Genomic DNA, 20,847 nt, shown 5'->3' with positions numbered 1-20,847 from the left:
CCTAGCGACTTTGAGGCACAGCTATATCTTTAGGAGTGATTTTCCACAGGAAACTGTGAACTATAAATCCAAATATTTGAAAGACGAAGCTAGTATAATTAGAGAACGTGAGCCCACACAAGTTTTCCACGCATTATACTTTACTCAATTTTCAGAATGCGATACTTTAACAGGTAAAAATATACGATGCTTCAACAAAATCACATGCAGTTTTGTATGCATTGTTGCTTCACATATTTTGTACTGAACCCAAGTACAATTCGTTTTAAATCACCTATCCATGACATTAAATAATTACTATATTTCACATAACATCTCACTTAGTGTGCAAATAATAATATACCCGTGGATTGATTGACTGTCGTTTTAAAATGGGGTGATTGACAGCTATATCTTTAGGAGTGATTTTCCACAGGAAACTGTGAACTATAAATCCAAATATTTGAAAGACGAAGCTAGTATAATTAGAGAACGTGAGCCCACACAAGTTTTCCACGCATTATACTTTACTCAATTTTCAGAATGCGATACTTTAACAGGTAAAAATATACGATGCTTCAACAAAATCACATGCAGTTTTGTATGCATTGTTGCTTCACATATTTTGTACTGAACCCAAGTACAATTCGTTTTAAATCACCTATCCATGACATTAAATAATTACTATATTTCACATAACATCTCACTTAGTGTGCAAATAATAATATACCCGTGGATTGATTGACTGTCGTTTTAAAATGGGGTGATTGATAACAAAAAAGTAACCCGTAGCTGCCGAAACCCGGGATCGAACCAGGGACCTTTAGATCTTCAGTCTAACGCTCTCCCAACTGAGCTATTTCGGCGCATGCGAATTAAGGTAAATGTGCCCTAGAAAAGGTGTCTTACCTGAACACAGGACCTTGGCTCACAAAATAAAACAATGACAAAGAAGCCACAGGGCCAGTGGACTGTAACATTGGAGAAATACCGAATCCTCCTCATGCTACATTTAGCAAGTTTAGCTAACGCTGGCGTTGTCCCAGCTAAAGTTCGGACACTTGATGGCGACATTGGTGAGCATAAAACGGCTGGTTGGCACGTCATCAGAGCACGAGCAAAGCAGAACAGCGATAGACTGTATTTGATATTATAAACCCTTTTTTCACAGGAGAACGTGATCTCAGACAAATACGACCTCTTAACAGCGAGACATAATGTGTCGAAATTACGAATCCTAATCATAGAAACAATTGAAAGTAAGGTTTGGTTATGAAAAATCAACGCTGGTAAGACCAAAACCCGTTAATAGTAAAGTTATATAAATAATTACATCGCATGGATGTGACGTAAACCCACCAACACATGACACCACCGACGTTGGAAGACCTGTGCCTTGGTTTGGTTTGACTCATTGAGCTCGTCTCGTTGTTTAAGCGATGTCACCAGGTCTTCTGACCTAGGTTATATGACATTACATAAGGTACACCAAGTTAATGACGTCACATTTTATACTCCCACTTGATGCTGAGGTGCCACGGTGGTTCCATGCATTACTGTGGCCGGGGGTTGAATGTACATGAAACATATTAAGACTCACATATTTATTTGTATTCAACCCTAACCCAATCCCGAACTTTCATCAATATATTTAACATGATGTAGCATTTGGTGTTCCATATATTTGGCATATTTGCAATCTGTAATATGTTTAATTTGTTACTTGTGTTATGAACAATCATATCTCACTTGAGTAAACCTGAACATTGTCCGAACTGTATTCATTAACATCTCAGCATCATATAATATAGAAATCAATTAGTCAAATGGGCGTGGTAAGAAAACAGTAAAGCTCTGAAATCTCATCTCTGTCCACTTTGTTTTTCTACTGAGGTTCTGCAGTGATGCAGTGTTTTTCGCTTTATTAGTCATATGATGTCCCAGTGCCAGCTCCTATGCCTCCCCTTCTTTCTATAATCTCCACTCAATACTGCCCCTGATTCTCTCTCTCTCTCTCTCTCTCTCTCTCTCTCTCTCTCTCTCTCTCTCTCACTCTCTCTCTCTTTCTCATTTTTCTGTCATCCCCCAAGGTGACTTTCCTTCCTTCACCAACACTGCAGCTGTTCCTCGCTTTGTTCTTGAAGGCCTGAGTGTGGATAAGAGATGAGAGAGATGCGGGCCGACGGAATAAAAAGAAAGAGAACCAAGAGAGGAAATGAGGGTGTGAAGGAGGGGGTGATTGATGAGATTTTCGAGCAGAATGGAGGAATCTTTGGTGTTGAGTCAGTAAGGCAACAAACAAACACAGGCATAGGCTTACACACATGTATTGGCACAGTTTTGTGTTAAACAAAATACATAAAGTGTTAACATCATGAGATTGTGCTGCCTTGACAGATTCCTACCTTACTAACAAGTTTAACCTTCCTTAGGACAGTTTTACCTCCCAGTGAGGGTTCACCACAGTCAGAACTAAATACTGCAAGTATCTAGGACGGAGTTTCTAAATTTAGGGACCGGAGAAACGGGAAAACGGGAGACATAGAAATGGAGGAGCAGCTTGAAAAAAGGAGTCTCTGTATTTGTGTATTAGTATTAAGTATTATGGAGGACTTGCCCAGTTACACTGAGCAGGATGAATTTCAAGCAGTTTCTTAAGACTGTAGAAATTAAGCTGCTTTCATGGCCCAGTGAAAAAGGCAACTTTTTGTTTAAAAGGTTGCAAATATTAGTGAAACAAGTTGTCATATACCATCTTTCAAATACAGATTGTATTCTTCTGAATTCTTTAAAAGTCCAATGATTAAATATTTAATTATATACATGGATGTGATTGTTTTGTGATTTTTTACAAGCCGTTTCTGCAGAAATGCATTTTTATTACTTGAATTTTCTTTATCGATAAAAAATCTCATGAAAAAGAAGACACCCATATACTGTACATAATCATTATAGTATCCTAGCAGATACAAATGTATCTATGCAGAAATGTAAATACATATATTTCCTAAATTACATAAAAGTAAAATATTATATGGAAACCAACATATTGAACATTAAACGTGTATAAACAGACACCGAGATAAGTCAGTTCTTAGATCATCTTTTTTAATACAGATTCTGTTCCGATCTATACAGTACAACATAATATAAATCTTATACAATACTAATATTTATACACATGTTCATAAATGTACAGTACAGTGTACACACATATAGTATTAACATAAATACACATACATGTATGTTCTCGTTACAGTGGCTTTCCAATTCATTTAGAGTTCATCACAATGGCTGATATTCTGTCCGGCAGATGATTGTGACTAAAATAAAAACTATCTTCTTTGACTAAAACCCCAAAACAGACACTTCAATATTTACATCCCTGAAAAATGTACATGAATACACAAGAATTATTGTATTGTTATCTGGCTCACAAATATTGTAAAAGGTTTGAGGATGAAGGAGATAGCCCCAATCCAAAAGACGCTCTCCAAGAGCCCAAATGAAGCTTAAAGTGTACTCTATCTACTTACTGGCATAAATCTACTGTAACACCCATTATACAACAGCTGATTGAGGGCTGGTTTATTGTTTTATGTCCAGCACTTTGAAAAATGAGACATGAAGCCCTGAGGAGAAAGAGAGACATGGATATAGTGAAACATGTCCAGGACTCGGTCCAGAAGCTGACAGAGGCCTTATTTCCTCTGCAGTCATTCACTGGCCAAAAGCAGTGACTCCGACTTGCAGAGCAACCAGCAGCTAATACGAGGAGATGTCCCATGTCGCCAGTTTCTTTTGCCCGATGCTGGAATACCTCCGGTATAAGATGCTAGTTTACCTGCAGTGACTACAGACAGCTTTTAATTAGGTCTCCACAAAATGTTGCCCTTTGATTTCCACTTCAAAACTGAGGTGATACAATTTCAGTATTACTGTAGCCTTTATAGTTAAGATTGCTCAAAGTATTTTGCCTTTATAATATGCCCATTGGCCTCTTTCTGTTAATCAGATGATTAAGTCCCCTTTCTTCTCTCTTCCCCCTAGTAATTTAAACCATGTAGAAAACCATCAATTCTGTGTTCACATTCTCTTTATTCACATCCCAGGGGTCATTGCTTTTCTCAGAATTTATTGCACATAATCGCAAACACACTCCTTTATTCATTTACGCAACCACACACGCAAAGACTAATGCCTACATGCACACATGCAAACATACAAACGCAATCACACGCCCTCGGTTATGTCATCATGACTTTTACTCATTCAGTTTGTTTAATAAATCAAAATTAAAGTCGTGCCTTTGAGCTTTAACTTACATACATTCCTTCCAAAATATGGTGCCTTTTGCAATTAAAAATCCATTTTTTTTGCAGTTTCCTGGAACTTTCATACAAGCTTGTAAACTTCTGAATGCTGGTATTTACCCGCTGTTAATATGCTATACCATATACAGTATCTGTACTATCACTGATACATTATTGTAAACATACAGCAGGACATTCAGCACCACAAGAATATATTAATAACTCAATTAAGGCATGAATAAATGAAGGAAATAAAGAGAAATATAGACTTCCATTAATATTGATTTCACTGAGAATATCTGTGCAGGTAGATATTGGTGTGCTTTCACAGATAATGACTAAATATAGATCAGTGTGCCTGTTTTGGTGTGTGTGTGTGTGTGTGTGGCATATGTACATGCACATGCAAGTTGAAAGTGCACGCAGGAGCAGTTATGTATGCATTTGCTGTTATCTTATCCTATACAACTGCACACTATTGTTTTTATCATACATGGCTATGGTGTATGCTTGCCTAGTGTTGTCATGGAGACACTTTGGCCACCTTGTCAGTCAGAAGGTGGACTAACGAGGCCCCGTGTAAAGAGAGCCGTGTAAAGGCCCTGGTTGAAGCCCTGGACTCGCCTGGTTCCACATCTGCATGGAACAAGTGGTCACAGGAGTTGTCCTGACCTTTGTAAACTAACAGTTTTATCCCACATCCATGTGCAAATATACACATGATCCATCTCTAGCAAATTGGTAATAGATAAAAATTCACACACACGCACACACACACACACACACACACACACACACACACACACACACACACACACACACATGCAAACATAGTGAAGAACGGCCTCATTCCCTCACTGCCTCCGTGAGGCACCGATCAGTGCCATCACTGGCCTCCACTCGTGGCTTGCGACTCTTCCTCTGGCCTCCCCCCTCCACCCAGGAATTATGAATAACTGTCCCTCCGCTGGGAGCCGGGTCTACCTGGAGAAGGGACACAACCCTTTTCTTGACACGTGTTTTGAGGGCACGCCGCAGCTTTTGCCTGGTGAAAGCATAAAGCAGGGGATGAAAAATAGTGGTTCCGTAAGCCATCGCCAAGAACCATAGGCGCAGCCGCACCAGGCTGTCACTGGGGCCCATGCAGAGGATCAGAACATTGACTGCAGACAGAGGGGCCCAGCAGCCCAGGAAGGTGGATATGATGAGCAGGGACATTTTAAGGACGCGGCGTTGGCGCTCTCGGCGGTCCCTGTGCCTGCGCACCGCTCGCCTCAGGGCGATGATGGCAGAAACCGAGGCCTGTACACCCATGGTGGACGCGGGCAGCGGGGGAGTGGCATGGGTCTGGGCTGGCGCTGCAACTGGGGTTGGAGAAGCAGGGGTGGCCGGGGTGGTTGCTATGGGGGTGGTGGCAGCAGTACTGACAGTAGTTATTGTTGCTCCACTATCAGACATCGCCTGTGGCATGGAGCGGAGGGGTTGGGGTGATGTTGGTGTAGGTGTGAGGGAGGGGATGAGAGGTGGATTGGTGAGATTCTGGTTCTGGTTGGACGACACTACCTCCGTGGGCAGACTCAGCTCCTTCTTCCTGTGCCTCCTGCAGCGTATCCTGCAGGTGGAGTCCTTTGCACGCTTACTCCTCATCATGTGGGAGCCTATTCGAATGTTGAGGGCCTGCAGGATCTTAGAGTAGGTGAACAACATGACGGCTACAGCGATGAAGAAGCATGGCACCTGGAGTAACAAGTGGTAATACATAGCCAGGCCTGTGTAATACCCCTGACCTCCTACGCACAGCAGCGTCCTGTTCTGCCATACTGTCAGGTGGTGTGTTGGGGAGGAAGAATGAGTTGAGGGCAAGGAGGAAGGAGAGATGGATGAAAAAATGGGGCTCAGTCCAGTGGTTAACTCAGAGTCATTGTTCTGCCCTCTCAGCTCCTCATCCTTACTGTCCTTAACCGTCGAAGAGAAGAAATCCCCCTCAAGGAAGGGCAGGAAGAAGACAGCCAGAGACACGACCCAAACTGCTGCCAGGAGCAACGCTGCCCTCCTGGGTGTCAGCAGACGACTGGCTGGACGCACAGAGATGTCATATCGGTCCAAGCTGATAACCAGCACATTGACTGCTGTGGCCACACTGGTGAATGTGACACAAGCCTCATGAAAGCAGCACAGCGTGGCCAGGCTGCCGACTCCGCTTTGGCTCGCTGGGAGAAGGATCACAGCGACAGTCAGTGGCAGACACAGCAGACAGACCAGTATGTCCAGCACATGGAGGTTGACGGTGACCAGGTTGCTGACTGAATCCACCAGGTTGGACTGAGCACAGTAGAGCACAAGTACGGTCAGGTTGCTGCTAAAGCCCAACACCAGCTCCAGCATCAGCACCGTGGTCAAAGAAACTTGGAAGCCAAGGGGGTAGGGTGTGCTCCAGCCTTCTTCCATCCTCACCTCACCCCCTCCATCCAGCAGGCCTACCCCCTGACCATCGCTGGTCTCCAGGAGGTCACTGTAGCCTTCGGTCTCCATTGACGCCACAACAGTCCCTTACACATAGCAACAGCGGCCACCACGCCAGACCATGCTCTGTCTTTCTTATTCTTGTGGCTCAAAGGAGACAGCGATGAGGATGATAGCCGGATCTGTGGTTGAAGCTGTGAAGAAAAAAAAAAGAGTAGAAAGACAGAGATGGCAGAGAAAGATCACAGTTATCCATCAACATAACACTGCACGGCAAGTAAGAGTCAAATTTGTCAGATTTGACAAGTGGAGGGGAGCTAAGAGTTGACACAACGAGGTGAAAGGGATCTTGTCAGGGGATTAGACTCAGCTGCTGTTGATGACCCATGATGCCTCACTGGGCTCGAGTAGTTAGACAACATCACAGTTTGCATGTAAGGGGTTCAGAGAGGAATTGGAGCAGGACGTCTCTCGGGGGTCATTTGCGAATGTGAGTGCATTAGGCAAGGACTCAGCGGCGGATCCCTGAACAGTCAAAACATTTTAACAAATGAAAAGGGATTTATAGCCTGACTGTGCTTACTGTTGATATACTTTGCAAAATGTTATCACAAATATGTAACCGTGCTTCACATTAGTAGGAGTGGAGGTATGTTTGATTCATTATTATGCAACATACAGTATATAAATAAGTTGGGAAGCTTGCAAAAAAGGCCAACGGAAGCATCAAGAAACATTAGACAACTGTACTGTGAAGAGGGCCGTGACACTCAACACGAGAATACTTTCGTATAGTAAAATGAATCTCTACCGGATTAGTACAATTAATGAAATCTATTTGTCAATTAGAAAAAGAAAAAAAACACTGGTTAAAATCTTGTTGTTTTTGCCATAAGCGGTATAAAACAATCAGCTTCTGCCGCCAAGTGAAGAGGTGGCAGGGACATTGGTGGGCTGTTATTGAAACCGTGTCAACATAGCAGGCCCCCAACTGAGGGTGGCAGCAGTTAATAGATCTCACAGGGAGACGTAATGAAGACGAATGGATCAATGATCCACGGACAGTGGCACATAAACAATGCTATCAGAGAGAGACCTGCTCCTGACGACCCGTCTTCACGCCACCTCTATGTTCCCTCACGTCCTGCTCTGCTCCCCTTTCACTGCTTTGCATGTAGATAATTTCATTCATGGCCAAGGGCACGCTCTCCTGTGCTCGGGAAGGAAGCTCTCATAAAGCTTTGGTTGATTAGATGTGAAACCTCTTGTTGATATGTGGAATAGGAAAAAAAAGTAAAATCATCAGGTGTTTTTTTTTTACCAGCAGCGTTAACGTTGGCCCTCTGTTAACCTTCCTCTGCCACAGCATTTTTTCTCCCCCTCTTGCATGCCCTTTTTTCTTGATTTTATCTCACTTGCTTTTCGCTCAATTTTCCATCTGAAGAGGACCTCCCGGCAGAACAGGACTCAGTAAGGAACAATGGCATTTCTTAATTCACTAATGGGTTTGTGGTGTTGCAACATTGATGTAAAGGATCCTTGATCTGCTAATTTAACAAGCCCGAGGCACAGGAAAACACACTGCTGAACCATAAGAATATATTGTGTTAATGTTGTCAAAATAAATTGTGTTACCATTCTTTGTTCTATATGGTAGAGATCAAGGTGCTATAAGAGAACCAAGGAGCAAACAACGCAATATTGTATGTTTGAAAGCCAATCACTGACAACAATCGCAGAGGCAACTTAAGTCAATACTGCATTGACCTAACAGTGTCTTCCATCTCATGCAATGATGTGTTTAAAGCACTTCAGTAAATTAATGTCAGGAGAGAAACTGAATTCATCATTTATGTAAAACATAAATAAATAATGTAAGCACTACGCAATCAAAAAAAATTAAATGGGACGATACAACACAAAATCACCTGTTAGCTGAGTTTTCAGATCCACGGAAAATGAGAGTTGCGTTCTTTTTTCACATGAGTAAAACGCTACTCTGTAATGACTCATTCTATCAGTCCCATCAAACATCATCCATTTCTCTCAACAGTGCTGCCAACAATTACAAAGGGATGATTGTGTACCGGTGAAATGAGCGAGCTGCATTGCTTTCAACAAGAGTTGTTTATGTTACTCTATGACTAATAGAAACAGCAATGAGCCACATTCAGTCCATACATAATGAATACTCACTTTGTGATAATCTAGTAAGAGATACAGACCACAAGTTCACAAACAATAGAGTAGAAAAAAATAAGTATGAGTATGTGCAGTTTAGAGGCAAGGCAAAATGTCATAAGGCCTGAATGTGAGCAGCTGTGACTCTGACCTGCAGGCAGGAGCAGTCCCCATATAATAGTATTTATAGGGACAGAAGAAGGAAGAAAACAAGACTGTGTAGACAGAGCTCAAGATAACATTATATAAAAACAATTAGGGATTTAACATTATATAAAAACAATTAGGGATTTAAATCTACAAAGTCTAGTATAACTGCTTTGGTGCCTAATAGTTCTTTCTATTTCCGTGATCATCATAGGAGGATGGCTTCATTTCAGTCTGGGACTTAAATTGGTTTTAGTAAATCGATTAACCCTGTAAATCTTACACAGGGACTGCACAATCTCCCATGCTTTGTTATGCTTCTCTTTGTGTCATTTCATTGCATGTGTTCCAGGCTGTCCATGTTCCTAGTTTCCAAAAAGTAGGCCTCCTTTTGGCCCGGACAGAGTCCAAAACAACATATTGTATGGCTTTTTTTTAGCGTGGCCTATTTGTCAGGTATGTCTTCGGGAAATAACAAAACACACAACATGAAAACACACTACATTGACAGAATATGTCAGAGTTATAGCAGTGCACATGAGACAGTATTACCTTTAGTAATATACCTGCAAACAATGTGCCTTTTAAGCCCCCCAAAAACGTCTCTCACCATCCACGTAGACCCATCAGTCAGATAATGTCACTTCTCTAATCCTACTTCAAAGGGAAGAAGCACACATCACTTACTTCACACAAAATTCACCTGAGACGACAACTGTGCTTCCAGGCCAGTGCACGTGTCTGATAAACAACACACTTGCGCCTGCTGGGATGTCTGATATGAGGCAGAAGAGGTTTATTAAATCTGTCTCCCGTACTGCTACATGCCGACGTCTCAACCAGCTTCTGTTGAAAGTGCTGATCCTGCACCAAGCATGAGGCCACTCTCCCATTGTATCACTCCACCTCTCTGCAATCTAGATGTGACGATGGTTGTTAGCAATTATTTATGAAAATTATAATCTAATTATACCAAGAATAAAACTTGATGTGCTTAGTTTGCAATTTTTTGAGAATTTTCTGTTACAACTTTCCACAGAGGACAATGTCTGTCTGTTATAAACCATTTGTGTGGTGATTTAAAGTGTTAAAAAAGCTGTTATTTTCAGACTCTTCGACTGACTTAGTATTGCTATAAATCAATAGAAGTATAATAGCTGGAAGCAGGACTACTTATGAATGACAGATAAGCAGCTCAGTCTCCCATAAGCTGATGGTTTGTCCATCTAATGTCATCTGAAAAGTCTGGATTTAAGTGTTTTCTCCGAGCAGGAATTCTTATTTCTAAACACTAAACCTGCTGCTGGGGTTTAAATCCAGCTGTTGGAAATGATTCAGCACTCCTGTAAGAGCTTTGCATTCACCTCAGGGACGGGATTGTCAGAGCCATTCACATTTGGACAACAATAAATAAAGTGGATGTGTGTAATTGTTTTCTTTCCAAAAATAAGATTCAAAAGCTAAAACGTATTATCTGTGGGGAAATTCTTATTTCTTTCATCTTTGATGAATACAGAATGGGGAAACTAAAAAGCTCTTCCGTCCCAAGATTAAAATGGGAGTGGAAAGTTTGCGAATAAAAGGAAACACATGACAAGAAAAGTGGGTGAAGGAGAAAACAAACAGGAGGCTGACGACACAAGCCGCACGCTGACTCATGGCTCTCTCAGGCATTCCTAATGTCCGCAGTGAGCCGATCGATCAAAGACTTCATTTTCCTACTTGATTCATCCGGCACTGCTAACAGCGAGCAGCCACCAGCTGGGCAGCAGCATCCCTGGCAGGCTCCCAACAAGGCGGCTTGGACAGGCCAACAACACAACCTGCTCAGTGAGCACAACAACATCCCACCCTTGGCTTCTGAATAGGACAGGAGCAGAAACTTGCTAAGAAAACACCTTTAAATATGCAGCAAACAGAATAGCGTAGGTGTACTACAGGTGTAGGTGCAACTTCAGATCCGTTCAAACCAACACTGCTGTGCATGAATGTGATGCCAAACGTCACATAACTGAAAATGTCTTATCATAACTCCTGCTAAGACACAGCATCACACCATGTAGTCCACAATGTATGGCAAGCTGCCACCAGCCCACACTGTCAGCCCACGTCTCTGCATGCTCTCCCTGCAGATACGGCGGAAGATGGATTACCATCTGAGGTGAATGACATCTAGCGTGCTTACGAAACTGCTGGATCCCATCGGCGTTTTACGCCTAGGACAAGTTAGGGACAAAGGGACGGGGGGTAACGGGAGGTGGGGTGAGAATGGGAGGTAGGTGCAGTGAGGGAGTGATGGATGAGAGGGTGGCTCATAGGGGTGTGCAGATGGATGCTGAGTTGATTGCTCGCTTAAGGGAGATGTTTGCTCCCTGCTCACTACGTCTATCCATCTCTCTTTTGAATAGTCCTAGTTGTGCTGCTTTGCCTCCACTCACCATCCATCTTACAACGTGACTTTCTGCTTTTGCATGGTGGAATATCTTTGTATAATCTCACTCATATGTCCCACTATTCTGACAAGTTGCTACCAGAACATCAACAATGAAGCTATACCAAGTTAATTATCACAGTTATATATCTAAAGGAGCAGCACTGTAGAAAAAGACCTTGTCGCAAAACAACTCTGGTTCACAGGTCGGACCACTTCATTATCACCTGACAGCGTGCTTGATAGATTTCATTTGGTTTCACACATTCATTAAAGACACTTCTTGGTACACTATATCCGGCTATAGAAGGACCCGAGCTTGTTAAAAGAGACCCGCTCATCCCCAATCAAGGCGGCATTGCAATCAGAGTTTCACAAGACAAGAAGAAATCAAAATGTGGGAGTGTGAAAGCCGGCCAAATTTGGTCAAATTAAGTCGCAGCAAGTGGACACTGTCGTGTAAATCAGCGCTTTGGAAGGCTGTTCACACGCCCATCAAAGAGAATAGCAATGATTAAAATAAATATGAAATATTATGAAAAGAGGGTAAATTGAAGATGCATAAAAACGTTCATTATGATTGTATTATATCGGTAATTACTTGTATATCTTATATTTTCTGAAGTGATCAGATGTGATTCTCTATCTCTCCCTTCAGCTCTCCTTTTAAACAGCACTTTTCATCAGGATTTAATGGAATGCAGTGAAGTAGCCTAAAAGCTGCCCCCACCGCTGCAGGTTTTAGATGTGAACAGATAATAAAGTCACAGGGCATCAAGGTAGCTGTAACGCTGCAATGTAATAAACCACTAAACTCACTGCTTATGTGACTGATTATGTTCTTGTTCAGCAAGAAAAGCCTGGATTGATCTGGACACCAACACTGTAAATCTCTCACAACCAGGAGATAATGACACATAGCGGGGGATTTATTCTCTTTATTTTTTGTCGAAGCTGCTAGTATTTGGAAAAGGTTTCGGATGGATTCAGGTGTGACTATCTTAAGTAGAAGCCACGGGGCGATCGGCCTGATTGGTTGGTTTTGAGCATCTGGGCATCTGAGGACTCTGAAAAAGGCCAGAGAGAACATGATTTCCAAGATTAATTCAAGGTGCAGGTTGCTGTACCTGGAACAGATAGTGATGATACAAGTGAACGGGAGGTCAAAGGTGAGGGGGTGGCGACGAGGGCTCTGTCTTTGATAGACCTTTGAGGAGTGAGGCTAATTAGGGGTGATTCAAGGCTGCACGTGGCCACTGCCACTACGGTAGGTTTTGATAGTAGGCGTTTTGGTCCACTGTGCACTCTGTCACTGAAATATACAAAGTGCATGAAAGCTGAACGATCTTCCGTGAGGGACGATACGTAGGGCAGGTTTAGGTGGCCCAGAAGATAAAGAAGCAGTGGGGTGCGGAGACATCAATGTTGATACGTTTCTTCCCCGAGTATCTCACAGTTGTGATGCTGATGGGGTTTCTCTTTTCTACGATGTTACGTTATGTAAATGCTGAGGATTATGGCTAGCATGGGTGGCTGGGAATGGTGAGACTGGAAGGCGTGAATGTCTCCATCCCGGTGGAAACGCCTAGCAGTGGGGGGGCTGGGCTAAGGGGGTGGGGGGTGCTGGCATCCCGGTTCCAGAGGTCACGCCAACCTGTTGTGGAGGATGGGAGAGGGGGGGCATCCCGGTGCCGAAGAGGCGTGTTGGAGGCGTGTTGGTCTTGCTCCCAAAATTAGGCCAATTAGCTCCACAAAAATGTGTCCACATGCAAACGAGTGTGGAGAAAACTTTCAAACCTTTTGATTATAGCCCTGATGACATCATAAATAGAGCTTGAAACTCTTTGCAGAAATAGGTTTGAATGACATGAGAAAGTGAACAAAATGAATATAATTGCGCTGGATTATGGAAAAGGTAGGATCTGATGTGTTATTTGACAATTAGTTGGGGCTAAGAGTCAAGGTATTTTGGCCTTTGCTGCTAGAATCCTTACCAATCTTTTTCAAATCTGTCTTTTTGTATCGTACAAACTCAACAATTATAATCACTGGACTGTCCCTTTAAGGCAAATGTGTAGACAATACATTGTGTATATACAGTCTATAAAAGAGGAAAAAGAAGAAAAAGAGGAACATTTAATCCCTAATGTGTCATGTAGATTTTTCTTGTAAACAAGTTCTGTATTTACCACATTACTGAAATGTATTGTATGTATCCCTGAAGGCATTGTAAATGTGTTCAATGCATTTCCTTGCTCATAGAATATTTGCTTTTTCAGTGTCTGCTGACACTGAAGCCACCTGCAGATCAGCAAAGTAGCGAAATCATTGAAAACGCAAGTCACCGCTTCAGCAAATGTGACAGTGACATAGACACACCAATAGACAAGCCCATATAGAGCTGCTTCTGGTGTGCTCTGTGCTGCCTCTGGTGGATGCACAAGCACCGCTACCATCAATAAGTTAGGAGGACTTAGTGAACACTGACATATTCCACTAGACAACCCGGCTGCCACTTACATCTTTCAGCGAATGGAGAGGGCCCTTTGAAGGTATGGCGGAGGAACACGGAGAAGCATTTTTCTCATTCGCTAACAATGGGGATGACCTCCCCCCCGTATGTTGATCTGTTGACCTTACTCATCTAAAAGCACAGAAATAAAAAAAAGGGGCACGCTTCATTATTAGTGCTAATCCGTTGCATAAGTAGTCAAACCCTCGAAGGAGTCACATAACAACACATTGCAGTGAAAAAGCTAATCTGGAATTTTGCATTCATGCAGTGTTCACCTTCAGCTTGGATTTAATCAAATTTAGCTTTCAGAAGCAGATTTGTGCCTTTAGGGAGAGGAATCTTTGCACCAATATATTCTGTTTTACAGCTATCTGAAACTAGCTCACACTCAGTGTCCATGAATGACCGCACTTTAGAGAAGTGGAGAGAATATAAAGAGGTCAAGATAATAGAAAATGGCAATTGAAGGGAAAGAAAAAGAGCAAACGAGTAAGTGGAACTGATGGGTACTAGAGAAAAAAGACTGAAGTTGTCTGACAGGTTAAAGTGATTAAGGTATTTCACTGCTGGTGGCTCCACTCACACACCATAATGACAGAAAGTGGTCTAACCTGAGGAACCCAGAGCAACACGCAACCCCAAAAGTCAGAGATTAATCCGCACTGGACGGCCAGACGGACAGCGGCGGCGTGCCGCACTGGACGCCCCGTTTGACATATGTGTATCAGACTAAATACTAAATATTCTGTTTGATCAAATTAACACAAATCACAATTGGCTAACCCCATATCGAGACTACAAGTATGTAAGACGTTCTTTATTCCCTGGCACTTCTCACACACTCTCATTTCGATCAACGCAGGCGTATTTAGTTTCAAGACAGCTGGGCAAACTGTTTTCTCCAACTGTGTCTCTGCAGAGGTCCCTACAGGCCGGTGAATTATATAATGACTGAGAAGTCAGCAGGCAGCGTGAAATAGACAATAAAAGTTGTTTGGAGAATGTGTGTTCGTGGGAAATCCTAATGTATTTCGCTGCGGTATCCTGAGAGATTTGACGCGGACAGCCGAGATACTCGCTCACTCACTCACTCGCTCGCCCACTCCCTCACTCCCTCATTCACTCACATGGCCGATCTTGTGATCCTCCACGGGGAGATACAATAAAAATGCAAGCGAGAAGCTGTGTTCCTGTTTGATATCTGGGTGACCTCACTGAGTCCATAAAATCTCTGTGTACGGGTTCCATGTTGTCTCCCTCTTTATAGTCCATTTTCGCCCCTGTCACTCCACTCTCTCCTAATGATTTATCGGTCCATCTCGTCTCTCTATTTGCTCAATGTGCGTCTCACTTTTCCACCATTCTTCTCCTTTGATGCCACGATCTGCTTTACCTCTATGTTTCTTTGAACTTTGAGGAACATAGTTATTTACTGTGTTGGGGTAAGGGAAATAAGAGCAGTGCTTTCACTCTCACCAGGAGTACCCTGACGAAGGGGATAAGCAGCCATCTCCATTATCAATACACCTGTGTGCAAGGCTAGTAGTTCTAAATATAGAAATATATAGTTGAAAGCCTATTTCTGCCGCCTTTGACAGCAGTAAATTAGGTTGTTTGTGGGCACTTAGGTGTGCGTTTTACACATGCTCATTCAAAATTGGCCGGCTGTTAATTGTCAGTGAAAAGCCAACTCTTGGGACTATTTGTTTTACAACATAACTGTACTCGGTTTTTCAAAATGTGTACGTATCAACAATGTAGCTGTGTGTCCTCTCTATGGACGTAACACAATCATTGTCACAAGTGGAACAATATTTAAGTCCTTAACAGAGAAATGAGCAGCTGTTGAATACATATTGTGTGCTTTTACCACACTGTTGTCCTATAAAAGCCTCACCAAGACTCTGACCATCCCTCCTCAGCGCCTTATTATATAATAGATAAATAGGACTCCTCGGATCAGGGTGAAACCAAAATATCACAATTTCCCTCAACTACGCTGTGGTATCTGGTGAGTGACATGTTTGGTGGAATATTTCTCCACCAGCAGCATCAAAGCTTCTCTATAAATACACGCACAGACGCGAACACACAATGACCCACATGCAGAGCAAACACATGGACTGCCTTCATGACAGTGAATGGAAATGGGAATATATTAAAATGATTTTTCCCCTTTGGGATTTAAGAAGACACGGAAACACACGCACACAGTCAGAAAACATCATGGAGAAGGGGAGTTTTTTTTGGAACATGTTTGTATCAGTCTCATCAAAAAAGTCCATCTGGAGGTGAACACTGCCAGTCTGAGCTACTTGATGTCAAGATGATTAACTAACTAAGATCTAATTAACCGTAAGATAAGATCGAGTAGAGAATAAATTAGTCATGTGATCACCTTAAACTTATCTGGCAACCCAACAAAACTTTCAAGCAGCATTGTTAAAAGACATTCTGAAGATTATAGTGGAAATATTTTTTTATTTTACCAAGATTCCATAATATGCCAGTTGTTTACAAATGAACTACACTCATTAAACACAAACACTGCATTGGCATTTTAGGCCAAGCTTAAATTAAAATTAATTATGTTACCAATAGAATTTGGAATTTGAAAATTCACATAGTGTGGGAATGTGGAAGAAATGTACCAAAAGTGTTTCAGGAGATCACTGTGACTGAGGAAATCCTTACAGCACTATTAAAGTAACCTAAGCAAATATATGAATAGGGAAAAACCTCTTGGCGAGAAGCAAAACAGATTGCAAATCGAAGCATTGTCTGCCAATAGACATCAGATTGACATTAAAGCAACTGAAACTATTACCAGGGAGAACGTTGCTTTAGTGAGAAGCCCACTTCACCACCTCTCGTTTCGCATCTCATCAACAACAGAGCAGTGCAGGAAACTGCTCCACAACACATGGCGAGACAGCAAGATTACAAAGCCAGCCCGATATTTATAGATTTTTGGAAGAAAGAATGCACATGAAGAGTGCTTTATGAACACTTTGCTTCACTAAAACAACACAGATTTTTTAATGTATTCATTTGATTGATTTTGCGGTCTTTTTGATGACGGTAAATAACTGCAGAGGCACACTGGTAAACAATCCTTTGAACTCACTGTCTCACAGGGTTATGTCAGTTCAAGACTAACTCAGTATGTAAATTGTGGAATAACCGTATCTTATTAAAGCATTAAATGTATAAAAAAATGAGTTTGTGAACTGAGCCACATGATCAAACGGGGAGCCTTCATGTCTTCACGTGGCGCACGTGACTGACGCATATCAACAATCACTAATGACAGACTTCGGCGATCAATATGACTACGAACATTGTCACATGTCTTCCCGATTGTCCCCCCCCCCCACATGTCTCCCTCTGGGAGGATCAGTTGCCTGATTTTTGCTGCACAGAACGAAAAAGCCCAACATGGAGGAATTTATTTTGTCCCACGTCATGTTCGAAAATGCAAAGAAACGCTACCAATCAGCCGGTGAAATGTCCCGAGGATGATTTGTGGCCCATCTGAAGTGCTGGCGAGTTGTTATTGTCGCCTCCAGTTTGTGATCAAAACGGGTTTGGACGGGCTTGTCCCTCCACCAAGGCAGCCCACCATTTGATCATTTTGCTGTTATCTATCCCTTTTAATCCCTGCCACACATATTTACATCTCATTTACAAAAATATATCTTTCTGAAGATGTGATCAAAATCGTGAGGATTTTTACTTTTCATCCAAATATGTTCCTACCATAGGAGAAGTGTTGTAGTCGAGTGTTAAACTTACCAGTTTGGTGACTGGGAATCCCCCTTTACATCCTACTGCGGGACTCGGTGCGCTGCGCTATCTCCAACACTGGAGCCCGATTCACTCCAAAGCTCTCCAGGACAGCTGGCTGTCAGCCAAAAACGTGACCAGAATGATTTGCCTCTGTTTGTCATAAATATTACAGCGGGAGGGGGGTGCTCTACGGCTGCAGCTGCAGAGAGCAGCACTGGCTCACAGAGCAGGTAAATATCACAGGGTTTTTTTTTGGGGGGGGGGGGGGGGGGGGCGTTTATTTCTTTTATTTTCCCAATCAGCGTGGCACGCTACACCTGTCCACTTTTATGAGGCGGATCCGCGGCATCGCGCGCACGCAGCGGTCAGACGCGTGATAATGCGCTAACTGCTCGCTGGAGCGCAGTCGCTCCGGCCCAGCGACCAATACGGTTATCTGCAAGCACAGGGAGGAGGGAGCGAAACAGGGAGGGGGAATGGAGTTTTTTTTTTTTTTGGAAGGGGGAGGAGACATGGATGCGGGAGGAAGAGGGAGATTGGGGGGAGAGGGCGGGGGTCCTTCCACAAGGACGACCTGAGATTCCTCAAGGGTGACCACCCTTCTTGTAGTAATTCAACAAGATTTCCAAATGACCCGCGTCTCCCTTCCTCTCTCAAAACACATAGCACACACTTCACCTGGTCTCCCTCAAAGGGAAATGACCGGATTATGGCTTCGACTTGATCATATCAGTCTCCCCCGCTGGAGAGGAGGCTTTTGAAGGCTTCTGGGTTCGCTTTGCTGCACACATGGGGGCTGTACAGTGAGTGTCTGCCCTCACATCGGACTCCCCATTCCAATATGCTGGTTGAAGAGCAGATTCACGAGGCTTGAAGCCATATTTCACCTGGGATTATCACCCTAATATAAAGTGCATCCTTCCATCTGCTGTGCTGTGAGCACTCTGTCACTTTGATCTGTATACGCGGATCAAGGTCACTGACAAAATGTGTGACCTTGGACACATTAAATCTGAGGTCCCTGTCCCCCCAGTTCTCACACTGATTCACAGGCAGTTATTTTAGAGGGAGGTGTAAATTGCTGTGCTCGTCGAATATGTGAGTTACTGTGCACATATCAAATAAAAGGCATGAGGTGTTTAAGGCGAGCGAGGGGCTGCTCACTGCTGAGAAACTCTCACAGTGGAATGTGTGCTAATGTTAAAACAAAAATTCCCCGGTTATTGTATTTCACCTTATTTTGAATTGGTAAATGGTAAAAAGAGATCTGTAATGCCAATGCCTGCCCTTATATGCTAACAAACAGATAGTGAAATGAATACTGTTTACATAACCTTGAACAAGAACCACGGCATGCCTCTAAAACCAAATGAAATCAGTGTTGCTCTCCACACGCCATCCGTGGGTTTTTGCATTCCATCCTGCACTAAGTGTTCATTTTTCCTAATGGTGTCATATCATTATGATAAATAGCTTAAATTGTACTCCCTTCAGTGGAGTGACATTCTTTCATCAACTGCCATTTGAGGAAATATTCACTTTCTTGCAGTGGGTTTAATGAGATGTTGCCCTCTCATATTTGTCCAGCAAACAGCATCTGGGGTCAGCAGCTGGTTAGCATAGCTTAGCATAAGGGCCGGAAACAAGGAGAAACATCTTTCCTGGCTTGGTCTGAAGGCGCCTCTCAGAGCACCTCTAAAGGTAATGTGAGAAACTTTTAAGCTGGTTACGAAACAGTTTCAATTAAATATGGATGCCTCTATATGACCTACTTAGGTACACGAGACAACCATCTTGAACATTGGCGATTCTTTTCACAGTTACTCCGAATGAATTTCATCAGGGCCCACTACTGTCCATCTAAAACTATAAAATTGAACTCATAACTAACCTCTTCTTGGGGGAAGATCAGTAACAAGGTATATGCTGGTTGCCTGGTAACCTCAAAACTAAAGCCACACAATTACATAATAAAATGTATATGTAATACTATTTTTTTAACAGTGAAATTCAGTATATTGTGTCAGTGAAACTTAGAAGCGTGTTTGGAAACTGTTACCTTTGGACAGAACCAGGCTGTTAAATTTTAAAGCTGCCAGCGGTAGCCACATTTAATGTACACCATACATACATCTATCTTCTCATTTAGATAGGATTTGTAGTGAGAACTACAAATTGTGTTATTGTGGTTTGGTACAAAGGAATGTGTCATTGATGACTGTGATCCTTGTGTGATGTACTGAACACCTGGTCACAGTCTAGACATTATAGTAGTTCACACCCCAGTGCCTCCATCACTATATTGTCTCTGCTTCCCACCTCTTCCCTTTCACTGCAACACACATTTTACAGAAATACAGAGGCTCCCGTGAGCCCGCAGTCGCTTCTTTTTTTCAACAAACACAAAAAGGGACTTGCCCTTGCTACCGATCTGAATCTCTTGTGAAAACAGTCACATACAAATGCAGAGATAACCAGTGATTAGGAGCATCTGCCAAACACCCACATGCCATATGGCTCCGGCATTCAGCCAAAGGAAAATACAGAAACACATCTAAGCACACACAACATTAGAAAGGAAATAAAAACACTAATAATAACAAAAACACGATGCTCACATACCAAACATTTATGTGCTCAGACATGGATCAAGAGGACATTGTGATAAGTAGATCCTGTTTATTTACTGTTTGGATGTATGTAACCTCTATTGCCGTGTGCACTGCATCACTCACGTGAACTTGCTACATACAGGTGTAAGAAAGATGATTCAACTGAAATGGAATAAATGAAACAATGACAAATCGTAACCAATACATTTCTGAGTGAATAACCCAGGTTTACTGGGTTCTTTATTTCAAACAGCTTGACCTCCTGTCCAGAACCATCAGGGGAGAAAAACAATACAATTTCCCAATACAAATAAGTTCTGTAGGCCAATATAATACAATCTTGGATAGTAATATTCATTACGGTGATCAATAAGTTTCAGACATATAGATCTAAAGTAGATCTATAATCCTGAACTC

At 42.5% G+C, this 20,847-nt stretch overlaps 1 protein-coding gene and 1 non-coding gene across 3 annotated transcripts; both read right to left on the bottom strand.

Annotated features, from left to right (window-relative positions):
* Positions 1 to 772: 772 nt before the first annotated feature.
* Positions 773 to 845, bottom strand: trnaf-gaa (transfer RNA phenylalanine (anticodon GAA)). The gene has a single exon. It is a non-coding gene; the product is annotated as a tRNA-Phe (tRNA).
* A 2,221-nt stretch (positions 846 to 3,066) lies between these two features.
* Positions 3,067 to 18,069, bottom strand: LOC119230106 (G-protein coupled receptor 22-like). Of its 2 annotated transcripts, none has more exons than XM_037491108.2 (2): positions 17,825 to 18,069; positions 3,067 to 6,949 (listed from the first exon to the last, which is right to left on the bottom strand). In XM_037491108.2, the coding sequence occupies exon 2, from the start codon at positions 6,822 to 6,824 to the stop codon at positions 5,139 to 5,141; it is 1,686 nt and encodes a 561-aa protein (XP_037347005.2). In that variant the 5' UTR covers positions 6,825 to 6,949; positions 17,825 to 18,069; the 3' UTR covers positions 3,067 to 5,138. The 2 variants fall into 2 exon arrangements, with proteins under 2 accessions (XP_037347005.2, XP_062419948.1); XM_062563964.1 differs by lacking the exon at positions 17,825 to 18,069 and adding an exon at positions 14,035 to 16,472.
* Between the last annotated feature and the right edge of the window lie 2,778 nt (positions 18,070 to 20,847).

The sequence above is a fragment of the Pungitius pungitius genome, chromosome 8 (genome assembly GCF_949316345.1).
Source record: "Pungitius pungitius chromosome 8, fPunPun2.1, whole genome shotgun sequence".
NCBI lineage: Eukaryota > Metazoa > Chordata > Actinopteri > Perciformes > Gasterosteidae > Pungitius > Pungitius pungitius.
The sequence above is the reverse complement of the archived record's forward strand: the minus strand, read 5'-3'. Positions and strand labels throughout refer to the sequence as shown.

Bases quoted from the DNA above. Each gene is read 5' to 3' on its own strand.
- LOC119230106 (XM_037491108.2), bottom strand. From the start codon at position 6,824: ATGGAGACCGAAGGCTACAGTGACCTCCTGGAGACCAGCGATGGTCAG.